We start from the raw sequence: 26,889 nt of genomic DNA, 5'->3' as shown, positions 1-26,889 counted from the left end.
ATATCATTGGCCACTGATCTAATCAGCCATACGATAACGACAATTTTTCGTCAAATTTTTTGGTCACGTGATTTGGTGTGTAGACAGCAGCTCCTGCTGCTGTCGTTGTTGATATGCTATACTTTTCCAAGTCAAATCAAACCATCACCACCACCTTAGTCATATTGATTCGGGTGATCCCTACAGCACTTGAATTTATCACTTGTACTGGAATAAAGAGTAATTTGAACATACCCCAGCTGTTTGAGTCGTGTGATCCCTGATCCATCAAGAAAAAAAAGGCGCACTCTATACATCTTTGCATACCCTGATATTGTAACGCGATAGTCAACTTCCGGATTAGCTATCCAAATAAAAACTATGGATTCAAAACAAGCAGTGTTGGAAGCAATAAGCAGTTCTTTTACAAGGACGTTTTCATAATGCATAACACAATTAACGTGGATACAGAATAGTCAAAATGATCATTGTTTGTAGACAATCAGACAAAAGCAACTTATATACGAAGGAAAATAAAAGGGGGTAAAGAAAATTGGGAAATGTGTGAAAGGGAATATGTCAAATATACTCTAAGCTCGTAATAACATGCTGGGGAGGATCATTGGTATACAACTGTGCCATTCACTGGATAAGGACCGGTTCTCGTTGCATTTTATCCTTTTCAATAGTTTCGATTGCTTCCGACACTTTTCGGTATAGGTGGTCTCGGCCAACTAGTTTGAGGATGCCAGCCTTTTCAAATAGCTTCATGGGTCTATCCCTTAGCTTGACAAAATAGACAGCCACTTGACGAGCATGGTAGGCTTCTACAATCTCGAGCATGATTTGCACAGCACTATTATCAATGTTCATTAGGATACCATAACCCATCATTGTAACGTGGTTGGCTTACCTTGCATCCACATAAGGCATGCTGCCAACATCAAAGATGATATAAGAAGAATCGCCTAATCGTCTGGACTCTGAAGGATGGATGGACATGTCACCAAACAATTCGAGACGGCGTAAACGATCCTTGAGCTGTCCGGTATTCACAAAGAAAAGTGGTTCATCGATACGAATGATAAGCACATCAGCAAGGTGTTCAATCTCATTGGGATCCTCATGGATGGGCTTGAATTTGTTAGTTGTGCCCTTGACGCGTCCCTGGATGATGTGATGAGTTTTGGATGCATGATCATTTCACTCCTTTTTGTGTGCCTTACCATGATGGAGATGCGAGGATAGCTGGTTTCTTTGATGGTGAGCAACAGAGACAAGGTGACTGCAATAAGGGTGCCGAATTCCAAAGAGACGATCATGGTTGCAATAAACGTCAACGAAAGTAAAGCGAGGTCCTTCCATGCACCAATTTGGAAGATAAAGTGCAGATCTTCAGGAAGTTCAGCTAGCAACGATAAGACGGCGACAAAGATGATAGCCGAAAGCACAGCCTTGGGAAGATAATAAAAGCATGGAAGTAAAAAGAGAATGGCAAGTAAGGCAATGACACCTGCAATCAATCCAGCCATTTGTGTACGACCACCAGCACGATCATTGATTTTGCTCCGAGAAATCTGTAGAGGAGTGGTGTCAGTGACATGTCCATCAAGAGATCCACTTTATGCAACCTACACTTCCAAAAGCAGGAATACCCTGGAAAAGACCGCTAGCAATATTGGCTGCTCCAAGGGCTACTAGTTCTCGATTGGGGCTGACCGAGTAATTGTACTTGTTGGAATATGTCTTTGCAATAGCCACGGACTCAACAAAGCCAATCACCGCAATCATGGCAGAGGTGACCAATAAATCCTTCATGTGCTTGTTTTGTGGAAACGCAGGAATAGATGGGATCGGGATACCCTTTGCTTCAGTAGCACCCAAAATATCAAGACCTTGGTTTTCCCAATCAAAATAATCGGTCAACATGACTGATACAATGACCACAATCAGGGCTTCAGGGAAGAGTTGTAACCATCGCTTGTTGGGAGCCTTGGCTTTGATCACGCGCATGACAAGTAAGATGCTCACGGACACAATAGAGACACCTGATGTCAAAAGATGCGAATGTTGGATATTTTGCACCAAGAATACAATACGATCGATGCTAGAGGATGCTTCATTGATGCCCTATCACAAAGGAATCAATGATCCAGCCCACTTTTTTTATGCATCACAAGGTCCCTTCCCCCCCTTCTTTCTTACCCAATCAGTGCTCTTGTCCACAAGACCCAGTAAAATAACACTTTGTTGTACCATGACCACGAGTGCGACACCAGTAATAAATCCACGTAACAGGGCACGACTCATAAGGCTGTCGAGGAAACCAAGTCGAAAGATACCAAGCAACAGGGTGAATAGGCCCACAAACAAAGTCATGAGACTCGCCCAAGCAAGCGGGTCAATAGGATCGCCATTCGAATGCAAGTGTTGCTGCATTGCAATGGATGAGCCTACCAATAAGGCAAGAGGAGCTTCTGGACCCACAGACATTTGTCTAATCACATCCATCACCATCGTCAATATACCATTTTTTCCTCCTTATCATTGTGTGTGTGTGTGTTGATGTTTACCTTGACATACCAAAGACTGCATAAGTCATAGCAGGAAAGGCGATACCCATAAGACCATGGATGGCTTCGAGTTTGCATAATGCTGTTGCGTAGGATAAACCTTGAGGAATCAATAGGCAGGACAATGTCATGGCTGACATGAAATCACCCAAGAACAGGTTGAACGTATAGTGTGGGAGCCACTGAAGGATTGGCAGGTAATACTTTGATCGCCTCTTGAGCAAACCCCAGAAATCCTTGGGTCCATCGTCATAAGGTTGAGCAGAAGGCACTAGAATGAGACAGACACACACGACATGAGTATATACGAGTAATGTAAGTTATGCATGATTGGAAGAGAGCGATCATACAAGGAGATGCCGTTAAATAACGTGGAATGTGTTCGTCACCAGATAGCAGCACGCGTGTTTCGGACGCATTGGGTGGAAGCGTTTGCTCATCGTCACTGTCATCGAGATGGAAGGAGCGAGTGCCTATAGCAACATAGATTGGTCTTTTGTTACACGGGAGCTGTAGTCGGAAGAAGATCCGTCATTGAATGTCAAATACAATAAATACATACTGCCATCATTGGAATAAGTCGATAGACCTCGTTCTGATGGTTTCATGGATAAATCACAATGAATCGAAGGAAAAAGAAGAAATGGGTCGGTGCGAAAGAGAGGAGGTCAAAGAGTAAGAGCAAAAGGGATGCTTCATGCCAATTAGGGTACGCCACTTGCCTTTTATCGGCTGCTTGGTCGTGCCCGCGGAGCACCTTTCGGGGGGTTGTGTAGGTGTGTGTGTGTGTGTGTGCGTGTGGATGGGCCACACCAAGAGCAGCAGCAGCAGTACAGGAGATCTACTTTTGACCCAAACCCCTATAACAACAACACACAATGATCACCATTCACAGCTTGCCCTTCTATTTTTAAGTTCCATGTAATCCCACCCACTCACTCATACAAGTAAGTACCGAGCAAATAGGTTAACGGTGCACCTTTCATTTTCCTCTGACGCACGTTGTATATGCATATTGACACAATCCATCATGCAATATCACTGGTGATACTCATCATCATCACTATCGGCGTCTTTTGTATAAATTCATGCATGCCGTCTCCTTATCAGCACCTAAAAGTAATCACAATGGATGGTGGTAGTGGTGGTGGTAGTACACATGTATGTGCACCGATGGCTTCCCGGTACCGATCCATCATTGCTTCCTTCTTTAACATCATCATCATCATCATCATAAAACAAGGTTAAGGTTACTCATCATCAGCATATCACCTATCGTGCTGATATTAGTATACATGGCAACCCGATATCAGAGCATGTGTCAAGAATGCAGGTCAATGCAAATACCTACTTACTCGGTGGATGGAGATGCTGATTATTCAAGGGTCAAAGGGTGAAACAAAGACTTTCCATGTGGGGAGAGACAAATAAACACATACACACACCCACGTTCCTCCCCCAATTGTTTGTGGCAATATTGCCTTTGCAGGTTGAAAGAGTAGTAGCAGCAGCAGCCGTCGTGGTCGATAATGAATCTATCATCCGGGAAATTGGGGGGGGGGAAGTTGTGTGTCCAAATCAAAGCACATCATCATCTCGATCCCAATAGGTGCACGTATATACCCGGTCTGCAGTCGAGATGTCTTGATCATATGACACATACATCTTTATCCTCTTTTTACTGGAATAGGTTAAAGACAAACCTATTTTCTTCCATTCTCATTCCAGCTCGTTTTGGAAGAAAAAGAAACAGCCCGCTTATTGGTGATCATTATCATGCACCACCACCACCACCACCACCGCCGCCGCTCATCACATCCTCACGGTTTCTTTTTATCATGTGAGATACTTGATTGGTAATTACAATGAAATGGAATAGTGCGTGTGTGCGTGTATATTATAGATGATGCAAAAAGATTATAAAGAAAAAAGAACGATTAGTAAAAAAAAGAGGAGTAATAGTGAAAACAGAATGGCAATGTTTATATCAAGCAAGCCTTGCTAGAACACAGGTGTAGTATGCAGTGCATGTGTATATTCTTTCTCTTCTTGTGTGCGCTTTTTTTTTTGATGGTGTGAAGTGATTGGGTTGTGTGAGTGTGTGAGTGTGAGTGTGTGTGTATATGACATTTAGAAAAGTGTGCGTGTGTGCGTGGTATGCGAATAATCTCAGACTGTGCCACATGTCACAAACGACATGAACGCTTGCCAAAGCCCGCGTTGCTGTTTTTGTTGTTCTCCCAGGTGGTGTTGTTTTTGTGGGTCGTTATCATCATCCATTGTAAATTCATGATGTTTATTGGCCACTTGTTGTTCCGGAGCTGAAAGAATAGGTTGTGGCATCACTGGAAGAGTGGTGGATGTATCTGCAGCACCAGGTAATGTCGTTGAAGCAGTCGGCAATGGAGGAGCAGGCTGAGATGGTGTTGCTGCTGCTGATTTGTGTGCCCGACTAGAACGTGGAGCATGGCTTTCTGGTGACAGTGCTACGCGTGATGTTGCTTCACGTCCTTGTTGTTGATGTCGTTTGGAACGGTGTTCAGATTTGGATCGATGCTATGATAATAATGTCGTCAGCAAACAAGTTTATCATCCCTGGGTGTACACAACTCCCCCCCCTTTTTTTCCCTTCTTCTTCTTTACCTCGTAACCTTTGCCGCCATTAAGAAGCATCCAATCATAGACACCATCATCCGTTTCACCTTTGCGTTGAATAGCCTTGTCAAATAGCTCTCGCAAAAACTCGTAATCGGGTGACTCTTCAAAGCCCAGCTTGCGAACATACTGCATGTAGATGGCAAACTCCTCTAAAATAATAGATGCGTATGGATGATCAGCATTGCATGAACCAACCCCTGGGAAAACCCTCCGTTATGTACCAGGAAAGCCGTGGCAAAGGTCCTTGATTGCCGTTGTTTGTTTTTTCTCTCCAATCTTCTCGTACTTTTGCTTGTTGGTAGCAGCCTTGAGACCTTGCCATGGCAACGACCCACGTAAAAAGTACATGAATACATGACCCAAAGATTCAAGATCATCACGTCTTGATTGCTCTATTTGAAAGGCGGAGTATGTGTGTGTGTGTGTGAGTGTGATGTCGTTCTCATCTTCCTCTTCCCCCACCCCCCAAATGCTCCTTTGATGATTTGAATACCGCCCCTTGTCCAATAGAAAAACGAACCTCTTCCTAAATGGGTATTGATACTCATGTATCTGGCTGTGCCCGAGAGACTTTTGCGTTCACGGTAAGGGATATGCTGCTTTGTCTTTGGATCTCTGTATAGCTTAGCCATGCCATAATCAATCAGGTACACCGTATTGGCTTGCTTGGTTGCTGGACGACCAATCAAAAAGTTGTCAGGCTTGATATCACGATAAATGAGATTGCGTTCATGCACTTTTTCAACACGTAGTAGCTATGTATGTATAGTATAAGTATTTACTCTCCCCGGGATGTTGCACCAATGATTATTACCATTTGTTTGGCCAACATGGCTACTGTCTTGATTGAGAATTTTCGGCCACACATGTCAAATACATCCTCAAGACTGGGTCCCAGCAGGTCGATCACTAGTATATTATGTTGACCTTCTTGTCCAAAGTAATAGGCACTCGGCACACCAGCTAATGAAGGAATAGAATGAATGAATACATGTCATTCCATATGCAAGGCGATGATGAATTGAATTGTTACTTTACGTAAACCGGATAGGATTTTATAGGTTCGATATTCGTCTCGTAGCTGGGGTGCTTCACATTTGCGTGCTTCAAACTTGATAGCGACCGATTGGTTATTGAGGAGATTGGTTCCTGTGCCATGGCTATACATGAATGCTATGCATCGCGGTGGAATGGGATAGTAAAATACCTTCGTACAAGACGCCAAAGCTACCTTCGCCTACTTTTTTGCCCACTCGGTAATGAACACCGACAATGTTGGTTGAAGAAGACGACATTGACTTTGAAGAAGTAGACTTTGTAGGAACGGCGTTGGTAGCGAGACCCGAGTTGTGTTGGCGGTCGCGAGTGGTGGTCATGACGGCATACGAGAAGGGATGATATTTAGGATAAAATGTATGGTATAGTTAAGAGGAAGAGTAAGAGGGGGGAAAGAAGAAGAGGGGAGGAAAGAAAAAGATACGGGTGCAAGTAAGGGGGTGGTTTAAGGAAGGGAGGAATAAGAAAAAAGTGAAAGAGAAGGGAAAGCACTACCAGCAAACAAACGATTGCAGTGTAAAAAAAAGAGAGAATGATGCACGTGCTGTTATCCATCCGCTATCTGTTGTTGTTTGTGGCACATTCAACGATGCAATATAGGCTGCAGTGCAATGATGGGTGCGCGCGGGTGGGTTGGGTGGCAACTTATGACATACAAGATAGTGTGCAACCTGCCATGTGTGGTGGTGGTGGTGTACTCTCTAACATGACGGCAACGTGGTTTATCGCTCTCCCCGTAAATCCACATATACCCTTGACGATTAAACAAAGAGAAAGAGAGAGCTCCATTGTACTATTATGCTCCTTGTCATTCATTATTTGAGTTGATCTCATGGTAAATACTGTACCCCTGGATTATCTTGGAGACAAGATGGATGTACGGATCTGAGGCGGAGAAGGTTGCTGTGTGTGAGTGTGAGTGTGTGTGTACTATATTATATCATCGCCGCCACTTTGCCTTTTTATCCTTTGTACCTGCACTAACCTAAAGTGCCCTGCTGTTGTTGATCCTATAATGTATCCCATAGCAACCATGGTAGTCTCATCATTCATCACCAATGACCCCATAGTATTATACACTCATCATAGCAACGGAGGAGAAAAAAGATAGGTCGCACACACCATGGAGCGGGGTTGTCCAATGTAAGTGGTCATGCAAAAAGGTATGTCGGTCGGCAAGTGATCGGGATCTTTCCACACTCGTTTTGTGTTGCTTTCCAAAAGAAAAATGAGTAAAACCAAAAGGGAATCTTGTGTGCCTTGCTTTTCGAGTAGGACAAGCCACGAGGTGTGCTGCAATAATGATGTGCTGCGAATAATTATCTTTTAGCGGCACAAAGCCGATGCAATGGAAATGAACCAAGATGCTCTTGAAAAGATTTGGGAAAGCGTGTTTGCTATTCTCGCACAATCGGATCTGATTGGCCCTATTTTGTAGGCTACATATCTCGGAAGCAGATATCCGCCGTGTGTGTGAAGCTTAATAGACATTGACGACATATGTTTTTACTACACGTACTACATAGTACCTTAATTATTCAAACACACACACACTCACGCAGTACGAGAAAAAGTGTATCGCTTATTATATGGGTAAATGGTCCTCACACACATAGCATTGTATCAACATGTGGACACTTTTAAATACATGCATTGGACAATATGCCTATAGCTTGTACCTACAAGGAGGGCGAATTACCATTGTCGTAGTATTATGGTGTATAATAAAGAAGTCGGTTTGATTCGAGATCGTGCATGATTGTATTTGGGGAATGCAAGTTTTGTTTATGCATAGTCGTACTATCGAGATATGCTTGCTTGACGACATGGGGAGATGGGGATTGGCAGGTCGTGTGGATAGTGGCTGGTAGCCATATCAATGAGATGTTGTGGGTAGATGGGTATATCCGCATTGGGTTTCGGAAAAGTCTTTTGAATAATCACCGCTTCCTCTAGATCGAAAATGAAGGAGAGTTAAATAAAACCGGGGGTTGTTATTGTTGTTATTGATGCATCAGCAATAATAGAGATAGGAATTCTAAGGAGATAGGTGCGTGTTTTTGATAAGAAAGAGAGAGAGATGAGAGGAAGAAGCAGGAACGATAATGGACCGTGTGTAAAAGAGAAAAAGAGTCGAATGGAACGAAATATACCACATCACGTGAAAGTGTGGAGAAGATTTGTTTGTGCCCACCCATTAGGCGCCGGGTGCGGGCAATCTTTCTTTTTCTTGTACATTTACCACCCTCCTCTTTTCTCATATGCTTAAATGCCACAATAACCATGCCATCTCCAATGCCTGTATCCACCGAGTTTTATCTTTCAGAAACACCCACCGAACGAGACCGTCGTATACGCGATCTGTTTGATACTCTCGATCGGAACAAAAGCGGGCATCTGGATGCTGAAGCTATTCGCAAAGGATTCACTCAAATGACACATCTGCCAGCACGCAACAAATATGTTAACGAGCTATTGGATCGCTGCGACACCAAACATGATGGATACGTTGATTTTCATGAATTCAAAGCCTACGTATGCGATAAGGAGCGCGAGCTATGGCAGCTGTTTCAGACTATCGACAGAAGCGGTGATGGTAGACTGAGACCAAGCGATCTCGAAACAGCATTACGAATCAAGGGCATCGAGGTATCACGCGAAGAGTTTATGGATTTCATGCAGCTTATGGACTTGGGTAAATGGGGGTGAGGAAATCAAAGCAAATTGAATATGGATGGATGGATGGGTATGGAGTGTGGCATGTTGTGGATGGAGCTATGTGTGTGTGCGTGTGTCTGTGTGGAGAGAGAGGATATGGGAAGGTTATAGGATGGCATATTAACAACTGCTATTATTATAGATGGCAATGGTGTGATTGATTTTCACGAGTTCAAGAACTTCCTTTTGGTATGTGGATCATGTGGGAAAGGGTAAAGGGGGGGATCAACTCAGCACTCATGCTTTCAATGTTCTAGTTATTGCCACAAGCCAACATGAGTGAAGTTTATCGCTACTATCAGGCGTCAACAAGGTTATCACCCGATGCTGAAGTCACCATTCCACCAACCGATGAGACATCAAGTCATGCATTGGGATATCTTCTTGCCGGTGGTTTTGCAGGCGCTTGCTCGAGAACATGCACCGCTCCTTTTGATCGTCTCAAAGTTTATCTCATCACCAACCAAAACAGCTCGGTCAGCTTACGACAAGCGATCACTCGCATTTATCAACAGGGTGGTTGGCGTGGCTTCTTTGTTGGCAATGGATTAAACGTCATGAAGATCGTACCCGAGTCAGCTATCAAGTTTTATTCCTATGAGACATGCAAACGACTGATTGCAACCACTTTTGGCTATGATGATAAGGATTCGATTCCGACGACAGCACGTTTCATGGCTGGTGGTACTGCTGGCATGTGTGCACAGTTTTCCATTTACCCCGTCGAGACATTGAAAACGCGCGTCATGTCACTGCAACGTGAAGGCAAGGTTACCAGCTCTCGGCAACACTCAATCATCTTGGACACTATAAAGAGCATGTATACAAAAGGCGGCATTCGTGCTTTTTGGCCAGGTTTGGTAGGTTGAAGAATGAATGGATGGATGATGGTGGATGGGAAGACTCACATGCTGATTGTGTTGCAGACACTTGGCTTGATTGGCGTCTTTCCATACCAAGCTTTGGATTTAGGTAAGCAAGAAGGATATAGTCTTGTTGTTGGATGGTATTTTTTGACAACTTTTATAGGCATATACGAGACCCTGAAATTGACATACTTGACATACATGGAAGAAAAGACCGGTGGCACAAACCGACAACCCAGCGTGCTTGTATTGTGGGCCTGTGGCATGATTAGTGGATCCATTGGAGCCACTAGTGTCTATCCGTTGAACGTGAGTCTTTTCATTTGAATGCAATGACCATGTTTTAACCTTGTTTCTTTATAGGTGATTCGAACTAGGCTACAAGCTCAAGGAACACCAGCTCATCCAGTGTATTATAATTCACCATGGCATGCTGTTCAAATGACCTACAAAGTTGGCGGCATTCGAGAGTTCTATCGAGGTCTGGGACCTACGCTTCTAAAGGTAAGATAGGTGAAAGGAGAGGGTTGGTTTTCAAGGGCAACAAGGATTGACATGATGATGGTATATAGGTTGTGCCTGCAATCAGTATAAGCTATGTAACATATGAGTGGAGTAAACGGCAGCTCGATATCTCGTAGTAGACTATTCCAATTCTTATCATTTCATTCACAAGACACCATAACCCCTCGCACAGCTCACATATACACCACACACATTTGCTATTATGCGAGATCATTCCCCGGCATTCTTCTCCAAAAACGATTAAAGTCATCCAACATTCACTCACATTCAATCACATATGTATACTACTCATGGTCTTCTTTTTTTCTCATTATGAATGGGTATTACAACGGCAATGGATTACATTGTAGATATTTCTATGACGATTTGTATTGTGCTAATTGTTGTTGCAAAATTGAGTTGCGTTCTTTCCATTGTGTCTCGATACGTGCTACTCGGTCTTCGGCTTCCTTTTGTATCTGATCCATCCATTGTTCTTGCTTTGCTTCTTCTTGACTCAACCACTGATCCACGATTTGTTCAAGGCCAACACGATACTTTAGCTTCAATGTTTCAAATTGATCTCTTTGCTTTTCAAGCAATGTGCGCTTTTCCGATTCAAATTCGGCTTTGTAGTCATCGGTCGTCCCTTTCAATCATCCACATCATCAATAAAAAGTGTTGTCAATTTGCCTTCATTCTCTTTATGCTTACCACCATGTCTTGCTTCCAATTCGTCAATCCGAGCTTGCCGTTCATCTAAGCATATCCGTAATCGTTGAATGATTTGCTCAATTGTGTGGTCTTGTTGATCATCAAGTATATCATCAAAAGTATCATGCAAGTGTTGATATAAATATGACTCGGTTTGATCATGATGGGATGGATCAAGGTGATGGTTGCCATGGCTATCCTCGTCGTCGTCGTCGTCGTTGTCCTCTTCCTCTTCTTCTTCAGCCACCCATATAGAATGTAGATTATGTCGATAAGGTGGTGGGTCTAATCGAGATCCAACCTGGTAACGCTGAGTTGTTGTTTCACTCTTGCTTGTGCGGGGTATTGTCTGATCTACAATTGCTGCTGCCCGCTGTTGCTGCTGCTGCTGTTGTGGTTGCGTCTTATGCGAGAGGCGGACAAGTTGGCGTCTCGGTAAACGTGATTGACTCATGCTTGGACGAGGTCGATTATCACCATTGTCATTGGATGATGGTTGCTTAAACTTGGTTTCCAATGATAGTTGAGCCATACGCTCGTGCAACGATCGCATACTATTGTTGTGCTCTGGTATCCCTTCAGGTAAAAATGAGCTATGAGACTGTGTTGTCATGGGTGTGATATCCGTAGCTTGCGTACGTGAAGACGACGATCCACTGGAGGCGGAATAGTGTGGTGCTGGTGGTCTTGCAAAGTGGTTGAATGAAGTAGCTCGACGGCGATTACTGTTTTCCCGACGATGCTCCACATGTCGCAAAGGACCGTTCGAGATCATGATGGCATTAGTCTCAGTACAATATACAGAGAGAAAAGAAATACAACAGGCGTGTACAATGTATGAGAGTACGCTAGGTGTATATATAAAAGGATCAATAATAGAGGGTGGGTGATATGCAACCGATGTGATGGACAAAAAGGAAAAGGGGGGAGAGAACGTAGTACAATAAAGGAAATGCGTCCTTCGTTCAGGAGAACTTTAACGCGTTGAATACCTTATGCAATACTATACGTGTGCAGATGGATATGCGTCACAAGATGACGATCGATCCACATGATGTGTATTTTGATCCTCTTGATTTCGATCATTGGGTAGTGAAATATGACTATTTTCCTCTTCCTGCTCCTTGCTTGTGACAAGAAACATTGTTGGGTCTCGTACAACAAGATTGTTGGTAATCCTTGATCATAGCTATTGTTTCCCTTTCAGGATAGGTCACATGCCACATGAAAACTTTCCATCACTTTTATTCCCAAACGCTGGTCAAGTCACCCTACCCTTTATGCAATCACTGATGTTATGCATCACACATTCTCTTTTCAATGATTGGTGCTTGTTGCTTTCCCACTTGGCTCTTGAAGAGGAATGATAGATTTTATTCCTTTATCTATGACATTTGTTCGATAGTACACAATGTTCTTCTACATACCTGCTACGATGTTTTTGTATTGATTGTTGGATGCCATTATTATGCGGATTGGAGGCTTCAGCAGCATGACAAAAGGTCCCAGAACTCTGATTGATTGATTGAAATCACTACTTTGACTGGGGTTTATGGTATATGCATGATGTGGCGTGGGATTTTTCAAATATAAAACGCCTCCCCCTTCCATTTCTTTCATCTTCTTTCATCTTCCCTTTCATTCAACCTTAAGCAAACATGGGAATTCTCACATATTGCGTTGTTACTGGTGTTAGCGCCCTTGTCGCGTCAACCGGTGTTGGTGTACCTCTGTTAGGTGCTATTGGATTTTCCGCAGCTGGTCCTGTAGCAGGTTCCCTGGCCGCTGGTGCCCAAGCGTTTGTTGGCAACGTTGCCGCTGGCTCCTTTTTCGCTGCTGCCCAAGCAGTCGCCATGGCGCCGGTTACCCCCTAGTCATCCACGTTAGCTTATGAAGATATACCTTTCGATATGATCGTTGAATCATTTTTGCAATACCAACAAAAAAGGAGCCATCTACCACGTAGTCATCTACATTAGCTTATAAGACATTGTATATCTCTCGAGATTATCAAAATTGAATTATTTTTGCAATACCAACAATTTGAACAACAATAAAAATTTGGCAGTGTCATTTAGCATATGAGGCAATGCATGGTCATCATATTGTAGTTCGCACTACCAAAGCCCAGAGAGTTCCTTGATCGAAGCAAAGTAATGAGATGATGTTATGGGCACCTCAAAGCGTTATGAAGATGTCACTTTGGTTGCTGACAAGATCTACAATTGATTGATGGAATAGGCCTTCTTTCTTCAAGCGTAGTTTACATAGACAATGAGCATACACATGAACATGCATAAAGAACCATCATACAGTTTGGATATTGACACTTTTAAATGGCTATCTACAAATCACATGTCTATTGTTGCTAGGTGATACAGAATGCGCCTGAACTAGTAGGAGCGGCCTTTCAACATGCAATCGGCCAAATTGGGTTGTGGGGTTATGTCTTTCACAGGCTGACTGAAAGTCTATTAGTCATTGTTCCTCTTTCTCATTCGCAACACAAAAATGTCACTTCCCCAACTTGCAGGTGGAGCCGACTGTGGCCCTGCCAATCCAATGGCCAATCTCATGAAGCAATTCCACCAGGATCGATCACTGCAACAGGTATGGCAAAAGGGTGTACTACAATGAAAGTGCTGGTTGTCTTATTCGTCTGGTTTAGGATCGTTTCGGTGAACAGCGGGGCGAGAGTTCAAAGGTAAAAAGTGAGCTTGGGAACCAAGATGGACAACAGGGCATTGACAAAAGGAATGTACTACAGGCGGCAGGCTTTCGTTCACGACCCAGCGGACCAGCACCTATGGATCACCAGGTAAGAATAGCTCCCAAAAGGATAGGATGGGATATGACTAACTGGTGGTTTGGATATATAGTTTACCGAAGAATTCTTACGAGATGATGTGAGAGGAGGCATGGAACGACCACCAGGAGCATTCGAATTCAGTGGATTATCACGAGAGCTTGAGAATATTCATCGCCAACCACAAGAAGGATGGGCTGCTGATTTCATGCAAAATCAACATCAAATGATGGGCCCACCCGATGCTCATCAATTTGAAGAATTTGAAAAGATCTATCAACAACGAGCTGGCCCAATGCAACAAGGTAGATTGGTCGAGCTATCTATCTATTACAGTGCCAATGGAGATTGACTCTCTCTCTCTTTTTATAGGACAACATCATCAATGGCGTGAAGAATTCGATACGTTTCATGCACCTGCACAACAAAATGTCCTAGCTCAACATGAACACAAAGCTTTCGAACGAGCATTTGATGAAGCCAAGGGAGTGGATGTCAATTGGGAAAAGGAGTTTGCAGCACAAGAATCTGGATGGGCAGCTGAATTTGCTGAGCAAGAAGGGACCACAGCAACCACATCAGAGCATGATAAGGAAGCATTGGCTCGTACGGCAGGAATGCTTTTGGATTCAGTCGACGTGAATAGCAACCCAAAGTTCAAAAACTCCAATTTCATGAACCTCATGCGTAACTTGCGGGACCGTAAAGTATCCATTGAAGGCAACAAGATGGTGCCTAGCAACCAAGGCGGAGATTGGGTTTCAGAATTTGGTCATGGTGCTTCTTCTTCCTCCTCTACTTGGGCAGACGACTTCGCAGCAAAGGCTGGCAATGCATCGAGTGGCAACATGTGGAGTAATGAATTCGCATCGCAAGCTGAACGAGGATGGTCTGAAGAGTTTGCTACAGCCAATCCAATGCATCATCATCAGCAACCAGCCATGGCATCCTCATCATCAGCAACACAACAAGATTGGACATCCGAATTCAGCAAACAAGAAGCTGATATATTTGGCAAAGGCACTGAAATGCATGATTGGGTTGAGCAATATCACCGGGGCATGGATCGGATAAAAGAAGCTCAAGATACGGATTGGCAAGAAATGCAAAAGGATTGGGATCGACTTAAAGAGGACAATGGATCATCAGCTTTTCGAGCCACCAATCCAGAATACCAGACTTACAACTTTGCAACGGACAATCCCTATCTTCTTGATCCAACCGCTATTGATCGTGTCGAGCACAATACACTCGCTGATTCGATTCTTGCTCTGGAAGCCAAGACACAATTACAAACATCGAATGCAGGTGCATGGCAAGAACTTGGTTTCAAGCAACAAGAAAACGAGCGTGATGCAGCTGCGATTGCCGCTTTACGACGTGCTGTATCCATGGACCCTACTTTGGTGGAGGGTTGGCTTGCTCTGGCAGTGAGCTACACCAATGAAAATTGTCGCTTGGATGCCTATGATGCCTTAGAACAATGGATCACCAACAATGAAAAGTATAAGCATTTGATCGGCAACGGCAAGGCACCTGTGGAACAGCATAATCGACATGCTTATATCACCAACTTGTTTTTGGAAGCTGCACGAAGTTCGCCAGGTGCAGAAATGGATGCGGATGTCCAAGTGGGTCTTGGTGTATTATTCAATGTGTCTGAAGAATATGCCAAAGCGATCGATTGCTTCAAGGCCGCTTTGCAAAGCCGTCCTCAAGATTACTTACTATGGAACAAGCTGGGTGCTACTCTAGCTAACTCTCGTGATACCACTGGTGCCATTGATGCCTATTTTACTGCTCTTGAAATTAATCCTTCCTATGTGCGCGCACGCTATAACCTCGCCATCAGCTGCATCAACCTCGGTCAACATCGTGAAGCCGCTGAGCATCTTTTAACATCACTGGCTATTCAACAACAAGCCGACTCACAAATTTCCATGCTCATTGATGAAAATGGTAACAAGGTGCCGGTCCAAGGAGGCATGAGTGAAAACGTATGGGATAGTTTGCGTATGCTCATGTTCATGTAAGTTTTATTCGATTGGATATCCCTTCCAACATGGAGACTAACTGTTGTTATATAGGATGAACCGCGAGGATCTCGCCAAGCATTGTGACAGCCGCAATTTGAATGTCTTTCGTGGAGAATTTGAATTTTGAGCTTGAAGAAGATAACCCGCCATCACCACCATTATCATCGACGTCATCATCTCCTCCCACTACTTTTACTCTTCCTCATGACAAACGTTATATCTGGAGTACGCCCAAGGCAACATGGTGTGTATTTCCGCACGAGTTCATTGGATGATTCTTTTTTTTTATTTGTACAGTAACATCGACATCATCAATAAATCACGTAAATATATCAACATCATGAAATGTATTGTGAGGGATCATTCGATGAGAATATGGTATAAATCTTTCTAGACATGGACTTGTTGATATGCCGACCACGAGACGCTGTAATGGCTCGATCAACCTAGATATGATGAGGATATGAGAACACATGTGATATAAGGATAAGGGTAGCACTTACTTCAACATCAGCCAGCATGGAAACTCGTTCTTCCTTATCAGCCAATCCTTTGTATGCATGATGTAAAGATTGCACCGTGGGGTATGTACGTGTTACAGCTTGTGCAATGGGTGGTGTGCAGAGGTGAATTTCTTGCAACATCTTGTTCCACGTATCCGCAGGATCCTTGCCACAACGAAATGCGCCATGTTTTCTAAGTTGCTGCTTTCTATACATCGATTCTATCATTAGATGGGGAAGGGGGCCAACAGTGATATCCCAAATATACGTACTTGTATGGAGCACTACCAATGTCAGCAGTAAGAGCCACAATCCAATCCACTGTGTCTTCCTCATCCGTCGTTGGCACCAGCATAATATTCTTCATCAGCTGAAAATACGTCAGGGCTTCTTCCATATCTTGCTTTGTGGGACCTGTCATAGCTGCAGCTGTCAAAGGATCTCGTATCCGCCTATTGCTACTACTGCTGCTGCTTGATTCTGCGGTAGCGTGTCCATTTTCTATAGAGCGAATGACAGCTTGTTCGAAATCTCGTTGCCTGAGCAGGTTCTTGCGCTTGTAATAAGTTTCAAGTCCTTCCACCATAAGAAGCAATTGCTTGTCATTTCCAGCAGCAGCTTGCATACGATCAATACGACGATCTCGATCCGATGATTTGACGAGTTCACATAGCTCGGGTACTGGCATGAATATCAACACTTGAGGTTCTTGGACAATGCGTACTTTTTTGTCAGGGTATGGGATAAAGGATGCCAGCTCTTCATTCCACTCGGCTGTACACTTGCGACTCCAAGCAATGGTATAATACATGGTTTCCACCTCCTTGATCTCGGCTTCTTTGGGAATGATCACTTGGCGTAACAGCTCACCACGTGACGATGATGCAAACTCCTTATCCACCTCCAATATCATCTCGCTGTACAAGTCATCACGCTTTCTCCGTAGTCGATTGGCTTGCTCAAACATCTTTTTCTTTTCCTTCTCAGCCTACATACGCCATGTCAATCTTCATGATTCAATAACATGAATAACAATCATCATACATACCTTGAGCTGTTCCTTGGCCCTTTCCTTCTCTTGCTTTTCTTGTCGCTACATGCTTGATCAATATGTATTCTTGTATGATTCTAGGGCTCATTCTTCCTACCTTTTTTTCATCACGTGCTTTCTTTTTGGCAGCTTGCTCTTCTTTTTTCTTTTGGGATTGGGCACGTTTTGACTAGAATATCAAATCAGCATAACGCATCATGTCGTTGTCTTTCACTACATACCTTGGCAAATCTTTGTATAGCGACCTCCTTTTCTGATTCACTGCTACTACTACTGCTGCTATCATCATAATCCCACTCCTTCAAATAATCCATTGAGAATGCTGTACGTCGTTGCGGTTGCATGGCGTCAAATGTTGGTGGAGGCGATTTACGTCGTTGTCGTTTAGTACTGGGTGTGGATGGTGCCGAGCCTTGAAGAGTAGCCGAAAAAGTACCATCATCATCGTCTTCGTCATTGCTTGATGCAAGATCAATGGCATCCATTACTGAGGTGCCACCTTGAGATCCCATGATAGGTTGAGTCGACTGAGATCTGATACCATGATCATCATTTTCATCATCATCATCATCATCGAAAAGGGGTCGGCGTTTCCGAGCGTTATGATGAAGACTTGGTGCTGGAGATGAAGCGATAGGTGATGATATCAAATCAAGAGGTGGTGATGATGCGTCAGAAGGTGCTTTCTCTGGTAACATGAATGACGATGGTTCTCTTATGGGAGAAATGGGGTTGTTGGATAATAATGGTGAATTCCGCAGCTGTTGTGGTTGTGGTTGTGATGTTGATGATGATGTTGATGCTAGTAGTAATGGTGGAGAGATTGACAATCGTGGAGCAGGAGGAGATGGCGTTAAAGGTAATCCAAGAGGTGATAATGATGCTACTCGTTCAGGAGATGATGGTATAGAGATCCTATTATTAAACAATGAAAGATGAATATACAATGGCACTATCATATTGGAGTAGTGACTTACTGGCGTTGTAACGTCGTTGTTGTCCTTGCAGGTGGAAGATCCCCTAGATCGTCGTCGTCCGAATCCAAGATAATATGCGATTGCAGCGATGGGTCGCGATCGGTCCCTTCAAGAAACTAACGAGTAGAGCTTAATATAGGTCGAATGGGATAGCCATGTAGAACATACGCTTCCGTCAAAGATCCGGTTCACTGTCATTTCCACACTCTTGGTCTTTAAGAGATCGACACGGATATCTGACAGCCGCCTTCCAGATAAGTCCTGCACTTGTTTCGACATGCGATCGAGTTCGTCGGGATCCATGGCTATAAAGTGTGAATGGGGCTGTTGGTGATATGAAGAACAAGCAATGCCCGCGCGTGAAATTATGTATCACGAGATCACCAGTTGCGCGATGACTTGAATCTCAGGAACATTTCATTCTTACGTTTATAGTGGATCTTCCTTAATATCGGATACATCAAGCTATGTGCTGGCACCTAAGATACACCATTAAATGATAAAAGTCGTCTAACCATTATGATCACGTGAATAAAAGTTGTTGAGAGATGTCGATCCTCAATTGTTTCCAGAATCCCTCTAAATCAATGACTACATCATCATCATCATCCATGCTGCTGTAGAAAGACGAGGCCAGATCACCGGATATTGAGAACTGTTAAAGACCTGTTGCGTAAGGCACCTAAGACAATGTGATGCTGCGCACAGCTGACTAAGGATTATTCATATCGACGCTTACGTGTTTAAAGACGTGGATGATTGATGATGGATTAGACGCGTGTCCCTGGTTACCAAATGAGGAGGAGTACAATTACACCTGACATTACATCTTTATTACTTGCATCAATGTTGAACGAAGATCGTGAAGAATAATTACTACTAGTAATAGTCCACTGATGTTGGCCATTCATCCAATAAAGCAATAGCTATGCTGCTATTTGTCTATGCTGTTACATTAAGCTGCGAGATAATAATACCTGGCTTGTGATTCAATCGTGCCACGAGACACTCCTCGGTTATAAGAAGCCGTGTGCACCGAATGGTGGTGATTGCCAAGTTTGGCGATTCTTTTGTCTTGTGCACACTCTTCCCGCAACCCCTTTCACTCTTCACCTTTTACGTGGCCCTCCTTCCTCCTCTTCTTCGAGCATTGCAAGATGGAAGTCGACTCGCCAACTATACCACAATCGGTCATTGACGATGATCAGCACACCATGTATTATTATCAAGCACTCCCTTATGCACACCTCCTTGACCTTGAAGCAAAAGAATGGCTCGACGACATTGTCACCAACTTGATCGCTTGCATCAAAGCCCGGGATTTCAGCCGTGGCGTTGCATTTTGGACGAAGCACTTATCTCTGTATGTTTGGGAGCATAAAAAAAAGAGCTCGTGTTGTTTATACTCTTCTTTTGTGTCATAGATACCGAGAACTTAAGCATGATATTCCACGCGAAGCTCGAGCAACACTTGCAAAGTTACTGTATACCGTTGTCACCATCCCAGGAATGGATATCACCATTGTAGAATCATGCGCAAACATGTGTGTCCGTTTGATAAGGTAGGGTGCTCTAGTGGTGGAGGATGATACATGCAATGGCGATGGGGTCTCATTTATGCATACAATAGGAAAGCGCACCGTCTTGGACCAGAAGATTTGACATTGCCTTGGAAACCACTCTATGAAGCAATCGATCGATTCATCTTTGGCGAATTCGAAGCTCGTATTTATCATTCAGAGTATGATCATTGTTCCATACACACACGCACCTTTCTTTCATTCGCTATATATTGACCCTATCTTACTTTAGAAAACACATCAATGCCGTTGTCCGCTTAGCCGATTATGCACAACGCTTCTTCCCGCCATCAGCTACAAAGGAGGTTTTGGATACGTTTTTACCAATGTTCTCAGTGGATTCAATGAAGGATGTTGCAAAGACTCAAGGATACCTGGTTCTCTTTCTACCTCCCACCATCCCAAGACATTCCATCACAAATGAGAGATTGCCTGGTGGTGACAATGCCATCCATCCCAAAGAATACCTGCCAACGCTCTTCTCCATGTGGTCTATCATTACAGCATCTTCAACATACGACAGCCAATTCATCACACAACTTGCCAACATTGCCGAAGCCAACATTGATGATCCATCGATCGACAACACAGGTCTTTTTACACGGGAGCAAATCAAAGCAGTGTTTACAGTCGGCTTGCAAATGATGAGCATCCCTGTTGGCAGCAAAGATGGTAGCGGCATAGGCGGTGGAAGAAGAAGTGGATCAACCGGATATGGAAGCAATGGTAGAAAGAATGATATCAAAGCTGGTGATGCATTATTGTTACGAGGGAAATTGGTACGTAGTATAGATGAGAGGTTGTGCGTGTGTGTGTGATTAGGAATGGTTGACCTCTGTTTCTTCTTTAGGAGCGTTATCGATCGCTTGCCAAGTTTATTGTCTATTCTATCATTCCCGAGAATGAGGATGGTGCAAGTTATGCCCTGACACTTCTTGAAGAGCTCGTGCAAGCAACAGAGTTATACTATCACCCGTCAAATTATGGAACATGGTCGTTTTACCTCACATTATTCATGCATCATGTGGCTGAGATGTTTCTGAAACGTTGGCAAGAAGGTGGGTGATCATACAAACAAAGCATTGGATTGTTTATTAATATCTTTTTTGTTGTAGAGGAGGATCCTTCATGCAATACACCTTCCACAAGACGATTGACACCTGCACTGCGAAAGCGCTTTGTTTTGATCATCCGACCGCTTACCTATCTCAGTATCTTTGGCAAGGATTCATTTATTGTACGCACAACACAAAAGACGCTCAAGTTTTTATGCTGTAAGTACTTGAAAGAGAAATGGCATGGCTGCTGGATGGTTTCAAGTAACAAGGAATGGGTACATTGGTAGGGCTGGAACCAAACTTGATCTTTCCTGGTTTATTGGAACGTATTTATCCCTCGTTGGAAACATTGACCGAGGTAAGATGCTGCTTTCTCCTTCCTTTTCTCAATCAAGCTGACATGGATTCATTTAGACGCATCGCACAACGAGTGCTTTGGGTTTCCTAGCTGACACTGCTATGCCCCTTATGGCACGCGACCACTATGCTGCTGGAGGAAAACATCTTTTACCATTACTCGACCTTGCGACCCCTGGTATCGACATGAATGATCCTATCAAATCAGTCATCACCATGCTGTTCATCAATGCTGTGGTTGCCCTGGTCCCTGTCACCGATCTCACTACGGGTGCTTCTGGTTACGACAATGGATATGGCGGAGGAGTGGGTTACGAAGGCATGGATATCGATCCTTCAGATCATGAAGCACAGCTACCACGTGAAGAAGAGGATCGACTCTGCAAGACGTCTACAGGCGTATTTGAGGATTGGATGGCTAAATTCTTACGGCGTGTCTTTGCAATGGTACCTTTTTATCTTTCAATTTGCGCATAAAGATGGTACTAATCACCTATGTTTTACAGCTTGAAAACTTGCCCCAGCAGAATCGAACAAAGAATGATGGAGCCTATGAAACCGGATTGACGACGATGGTCATGGTATGGTATATGTATATATATGGCTAATGCTGGCATGTATACTAAATAATGGTACGTGTAGCACACCTGCGATACCTTATTCGGCCAATTGTCGGATGACATGTATAATCTCGCATTACGAATGGTGGTTGATTTCGTTGGTGGTCAAGTGCTGTCAAATGCAATTCATGCAGGTGGCCTTTTGTGTACCGCCGTTGCCAGTGCAAACCCTGCCAAGGCTGCCAAACAACTGATCCCGCTTTGTATCGGCAACATTATGTCTGAACTCGAACATGGTGCAGCTTCCACAGTAGTCAACTCTGCTACCTCAACGCCTATTCAATCCGATTCAACGTTGCATTGGTACCAAGGCATCCTCTTTTCCACCGTTGCTGCCATGGGTAGTGAGCTTCTCAATTACAAGTCTGATATCATCAATGTATTGAAGGAGATGAATGAAAAGTGCAAGAGCCGCACTGGTTTTACATGGTCTGGAAAATTGCTTCGTGCATCACTCAAAACGCTACTCGCCATCTATCCACGTGATTTTCGCAGCTTGACGCCCAACGAGTGGAATAACAAAGGTAAACTTTTCATTGTGCCTATGCAGGATTGTTAGCTGATCATGCTATATGTAAAGAATGCATGGAAAACTCGCACTTGTTGTGGGGCAAGCCTGGTGATCCAAAGGACCTGCAAATCGATTGGCACGTACCGACCAAGGAAGAGATTGATTTTGGCATGGAGCTTCTAGAGACATTTGTTGTGCCATCAATGAGTCAAGTACGGGAGTTGATCACGAATTATGGATCATCAGAATCATCCATGGCAACGCATGAATGGACCAATCTATTTTGTCGACATTTATCTTTGATCCGAAATGGTCTCATGGGCAGCACCTGCTTGATCCCTTGCAATGGATTTGAGCCTGAGAATGATCAAGAACGCTTGATGGAGTAAGTATGAAGGGTCATTCATTGTACATCAATTTCGCTAAACAATGACATACATAGTAGCAGCGACAGTGACATCATTTACAACCTTGAACATCCACCAAAGTTCAGTGCTGATTATCCCCTGAATGATCCACAAGACCCAACATATCAACGCGCCAAACAGCTGCGGAAGGATATCATTCAGCTCACACACGAGGCGATCCAATTCTTTCAAACAAAGCGAGAAGATGATTTGGAGAGCTTGAAGGTCATTATCAAGATTTCAAGGACGTTGGTTGATGATCAGGGTATTGACAAGAAGAGCATGGATGGACACTCGGCGAGATACACTATGGCACATACAATGTACAAGACACCTTTAAGTCACAAGCATTATCCTCGTGGTATACTAGGTAGGTAGCAAAGGGAGAAATCAAATCCTCATCCTCATACGCTAAGCAATTTTTTCGCCTTAGTCCACAGAGCGTACCTCTTGCATTTACGACGTCTTCGTACAAACGTCAAGATGAATACGCATGCTTCAGTGTTGAGTTCAACGTTTTTACGTGATCTTTTGGAGTTGTCTTTGAGTTCCTATGCCGAAATTCGAAAGTATGTATGCCTCCTGTACAATATCTGTGTTGTTACTTACGCCTCTTTTATTGGGATAGGTTGAGTCAAAGCACGTTGAATGCTGCCTTGAGAAACTTTGGTGGAGCTCGTAAAGAAATCGTGCCATTGATTGTGGATGTCTTGCAGCCGAAAGAAAAAGGTAACCATCAACAGTATCATCGATAAACATAGTACTTATTGTCCCTGGTATCCATAGTGGATAAGGATGCATATGCAAACAAGATGAAAGGCGCTTTGTACCTCCTTCAACAAAAGAACATTTTGAGTCCTTGTATCCATCGTTCAGACCTCACTCCCAAATTTGTCCTGTCGATCTGTAAGGCCCAACATGAAGATAAGGTATAACATTTAAGGGAAGATCAAGAATACATTGGATCCAACTAACCCAAATCCATCCTATTGTAGCCTTCAATCCAAGAACTGATCCGCAAGCTATTTATCAGCTTTATATCATCCTCTGCCATTGCAGCTGTTCTTTCACGGATATTGGTGCCTGAAGATGACGACAAGTACTTGGACGAGCTAGCCCAATCCGTCAAGATCAATTCACTTGTGGACGCTTACAAAGCTAAGGTTGAAAGCACCCAGCACAAACGTCAAGAATCATACGATGATATGATCAGCTCGTTATTGGATCTCTTGGAAGACCCCAAGCTTCATTGGCGATTTTCGACTATGGCAGCCAATGTGATTCAAGTATTTACACGACCAGAGACAGCACCTACTGCCCGCATGGCAACCTTTGCTATCAAGAGCACGTTATCTGAGCTTTCACCTATGCGACGAATTGGTGTATCGGTTACAACACAGCTGCTGCAATACATTGAGGATCGCACCCTTACACAAGGCAATAATGACAAGCTGATATCCAAAGACATCAATGACCCATTGGAACGTGAGGTGCATGTCTCTCAAGACCTTGCTCAAAAGTACCTTTCCATCATGACTCAAGAACTTACCGAGGAAAGCATTGCTGAGTGGCAAGTATAATTGCATCATCATCGTATGCTTAATGTGTGTGTAACTTATGCTTCATTTATGTGTATGTAGTCCATTGGTCGATGAACCCTCTACCGGCTGGTATGTGTGGCCTGAAAAGTTCAAAGGACGTACCCTACGACCTGCAACATCAGAGGATCGTGACATTGACGAAGCCAGCAAAGGAGCTTATGATGAATTTGAGAGATCCTTCACGTCGACGTCATTCTGGGAATCACTTTCAAAGTACATGTCACAAGAATTATCACAAGCAGAGGAAGATTTATTCAATCGCGTCAACGTCAACCTCTATGAGAACATCTTTATCATCTATGAAGACAAGCCCATATCAGCTATGCAAGAACAACTCAAAAAGCTTTGTGAGTCCATGGAGCAACGTAGCCATCAACGTGCTGCTGCAGAGATGATTACAGGCTTGGTGCGTGGTACGGTGAATTGGCCTCTCGTCAAGATCCAAAAGTTATGGGAATGGCTTGCACCCTTGTTGCAATCGACCTTTGCTGCTATTACGCCCGATTCACTCACCTACTGGGAATCTTGTGTCAAGCATTGCGCTGTGAGTATTTGGGGATGAACATGCATGATGAATGTTTATAAATTAACCATGAGAGAATAGGTCAATTGGGATCCACGTCGATTGCATTATTTGAGACAAGTTGTATTTGGAGCTACGTTTGATCCCACTTCGGATGCCGCATTTGCCGAAGCAAGAAAGCTGTTGCTAGCACGTGCCATGATCAGTGAACTTGGATGGCGTGGAAACCCCTTGGTGGATGGATTGTTGGATACCTATTTTGGTCACTTGGCACATCCCTATAAGCAAGTACGAGAATGTCTTGGCAGCAACATCAATGAAATCCTCCAATTCCATTGGGCACCTTCTATGTTGAATGTAAAGGAGGCGATAGAAAGGAATCAACAAGCTGGCAACGGTGGCGTTGGCAATGTCCCAATGACGCTTGACAACAGGACGCAGACTCTTTTGGATACAGCAGTGGCACAATTGGATCAATGGCAAGCTGAGGATATTGAATCATACAAGCGCGCAAGCAAAACAAGTAAGTTTTTTTGTGAATCGACATCATGATGATGATGAATGATTGTAACCGATGCTTGTGATATAATAGTACTTTGTTGGTTGCATGATGCATTGAGACAATGGCGTGTTGAATGCGTATTACCCTATGTTGTCTCCTTGTGGAAACGTATCGTTGCTATGCAAGAACTCCATGACGACCCCGATTTGCAAGCAATGGCATCCAGTGTCTTGAACGCACTTGTCCAATTTGTGTATCCACCTGCCATGGTCGAGAAGCTCTTGGATGAATTTGTTACGGTGCTAACCCAATCGGAAAGCTGGAGGATTCGTACACGCACGTTGCCCATGTTGCAAGTATTTTTCTTTAGAAACTTGTTCAACATGAGCAGTGATCAAATTGTACGTGTGATGAGCGTCGTCGGTGGTTTGCTATTGAACGCCCAAATCGAGGCAAGTGTGATGATGATGATTCTTTTTTTGGAGTGGGGGTTATTGGTGTCATCATCATTATGCCGCAGTATTGCTGACAGGTTGTACATTTGCATCATCATCATCACAGGTACGACAAATGGCATCTATCACGTTGGGTGGTCTTGTGCGATGTTCACAACGCGATGCCATTGAAAGTGTGCAAGCACAATACTCTGCTCTTTTGCAAACCAAGGTTGCCAAGCGTCGACGTGATCCTGAGACTGGCAAATTGATTGAGGTGCCTGGATTTGATGAAGCTGTATTGAAGAAGCATGCTGGTGTATTGGGCTTATCATGCCTGGTGGGTGCATTTCCATACGAGGTGCCCAAATGGATGCCCAATGTGTTGTGTCAGCTGGCAAGCTGCATGTCCGATCCTGCCGAGATTCAGGTTTGTTATTGCTCGGCCCGCTTTTCTTTGTTTATTATCTCACATCCACTCCTTTGTGTATTATAGTCAACCGTCCGCAAGACCTTTTCTGATTTCAGACGTACCCATTCGGATACTTGGCACGAGGACATTACCAAATTCACTGAAGACCAACTCTCGATTCTCAATGACATGTTGATATCACCCTCTTACTATGCTTAGGTTCCCAATGTCGTCATCTTTTTTCCCCCAAACCTATTTTCGACCTGTACACGCAGCTTCCCGCCATTTTTGTCTTATTTGACGTTAGATTGTACAGTAAAATACATGCTTTGATGACAACACAATGTCGCCATAACAATTTCATTACATGGCTGTTATTTTGAGACACTCATTGTAGTATCATTACGTGCTTATAACAGGTTTTAAATGGCTGTAAGCGACTC

At 43.7% G+C, this 26,889-nt stretch overlaps 8 protein-coding genes across 8 annotated transcripts; 4 read left to right on the top strand and 4 right to left on the bottom strand.

Moving 5' to 3' along the window:
* Positions 1–621: 621 nt before the first annotated feature.
* On the bottom strand, positions 622–3,160 carry O0I10_012763 (uncharacterized protein; the record flags this gene model as incomplete). The annotated part of the gene is made up of 8 exons (XM_058492651.1): positions 622–835; positions 893–1,146; positions 1,206–1,556; positions 1,615–2,109; positions 2,185–2,476; positions 2,553–2,823; positions 2,903–3,025; positions 3,115–3,160. The coding sequence occupies 8 exons, from the start codon at positions 3,158–3,160 to the stop codon at positions 622–624; spliced, it is 2,046 nt and encodes a 681-aa protein (XP_058336590.1).
* A 1,561-nt stretch (positions 3,161–4,721) lies between these two features.
* Positions 4,722–6,586, bottom strand: O0I10_012762 (uncharacterized protein; the record flags this gene model as incomplete). The annotated part of the gene is made up of 7 exons (XM_058492650.1): positions 4,722–5,108; positions 5,196–5,359; positions 5,432–5,602; positions 5,731–5,965; positions 6,025–6,173; positions 6,249–6,359; positions 6,418–6,586. The coding sequence occupies 7 exons, from the start codon at positions 6,584–6,586 to the stop codon at positions 4,722–4,724; spliced, it is 1,386 nt and encodes a 461-aa protein (XP_058336589.1).
* Positions 6,587–8,549: 1,963 nt separating this feature from the next.
* O0I10_012761 (uncharacterized protein) lies at positions 8,550–10,491 on the top strand (the record flags this gene model as incomplete). The annotated part of the gene is made up of 7 exons (XM_058492649.1): positions 8,550–8,961; positions 9,127–9,173; positions 9,242–9,844; positions 9,911–9,956; positions 10,014–10,159; positions 10,214–10,354; positions 10,423–10,491. 7 exons carry the CDS (start codon positions 8,550–8,552, stop codon positions 10,489–10,491), a joined length of 1,464 nt encoding a protein of 487 aa, XP_058336588.1.
* A 240-nt stretch (positions 10,492–10,731) lies between these two features.
* O0I10_012760 (uncharacterized protein) lies at positions 10,732–11,843 on the bottom strand (the record flags this gene model as incomplete). Its single annotated transcript, XM_058492648.1, has 2 exons — positions 10,732–11,003; positions 11,069–11,843. 2 exons carry the CDS (start codon positions 11,841–11,843, stop codon positions 10,732–10,734), a joined length of 1,047 nt encoding a protein of 348 aa, XP_058336587.1.
* An 883-nt stretch (positions 11,844–12,726) lies between these two features.
* On the top strand, positions 12,727–12,942 carry O0I10_012759 (uncharacterized protein; the record flags this gene model as incomplete). The annotated part of the gene is made up of 1 exon (XM_058492647.1): positions 12,727–12,942. One exon carries the CDS (start codon positions 12,727–12,729, stop codon positions 12,940–12,942), a length of 216 nt encoding a protein of 71 aa, XP_058336586.1.
* A 637-nt stretch (positions 12,943–13,579) lies between these two features.
* On the top strand, positions 13,580–16,037 carry O0I10_012758 (uncharacterized protein; the record flags this gene model as incomplete). The annotated part of the gene is made up of 6 exons (XM_058492646.1): positions 13,580–13,678; positions 13,737–13,772; positions 13,836–13,886; positions 13,948–14,179; positions 14,247–15,903; positions 15,962–16,037. 6 exons carry the CDS (start codon positions 13,580–13,582, stop codon positions 16,035–16,037), a joined length of 2,151 nt encoding a protein of 716 aa, XP_058336585.1.
* A 211-nt stretch (positions 16,038–16,248) lies between these two features.
* On the bottom strand, positions 16,249–18,744 carry O0I10_012757 (uncharacterized protein; the record flags this gene model as incomplete). The annotated part of the gene is made up of 8 exons (XM_058492645.1): positions 16,249–16,356; positions 16,414–16,621; positions 16,686–17,401; positions 17,462–17,506; positions 17,562–17,633; positions 17,686–18,379; positions 18,442–18,557; positions 18,610–18,744. 8 exons carry the CDS (start codon positions 18,742–18,744, stop codon positions 16,249–16,251), a joined length of 2,094 nt encoding a protein of 697 aa, XP_058336584.1.
* An 854-nt stretch (positions 18,745–19,598) lies between these two features.
* O0I10_012756 (uncharacterized protein) lies at positions 19,599–26,665 on the top strand (the record flags this gene model as incomplete). The annotated part of the gene is made up of 21 exons (XM_058492644.1): positions 19,599–19,804; positions 19,866–20,003; positions 20,072–20,182; positions 20,254–20,800; positions 20,872–21,079; positions 21,137–21,295; positions 21,367–21,437; positions 21,494–21,883; positions 21,943–22,017; positions 22,079–22,580; positions 22,637–22,952; positions 23,010–23,344; positions 23,408–23,543; positions 23,603–23,703; positions 23,761–23,903; positions 23,970–24,544; positions 24,615–25,119; positions 25,180–25,621; positions 25,691–26,052; positions 26,162–26,464; positions 26,531–26,665. 21 exons carry the CDS (start codon positions 19,599–19,601, stop codon positions 26,663–26,665), a joined length of 5,760 nt encoding a protein of 1,919 aa, XP_058336583.1.
* Positions 26,666–26,889: the final 224 nt, after the last annotated feature.

The sequence above is a fragment of the Lichtheimia ornata genome (assembly GCF_029851405.1).
Source record: "Lichtheimia ornata isolate CBS 291.66 chromosome Unknown scaffold00154, whole genome shotgun sequence".
NCBI lineage: Eukaryota > Fungi > Mucoromycota > Mucoromycetes > Mucorales > Lichtheimiaceae > Lichtheimia > Lichtheimia ornata.
The sequence above is the reverse complement of the archived record's forward strand: the minus strand, read 5'-3'. Positions and strand labels throughout refer to the sequence as shown.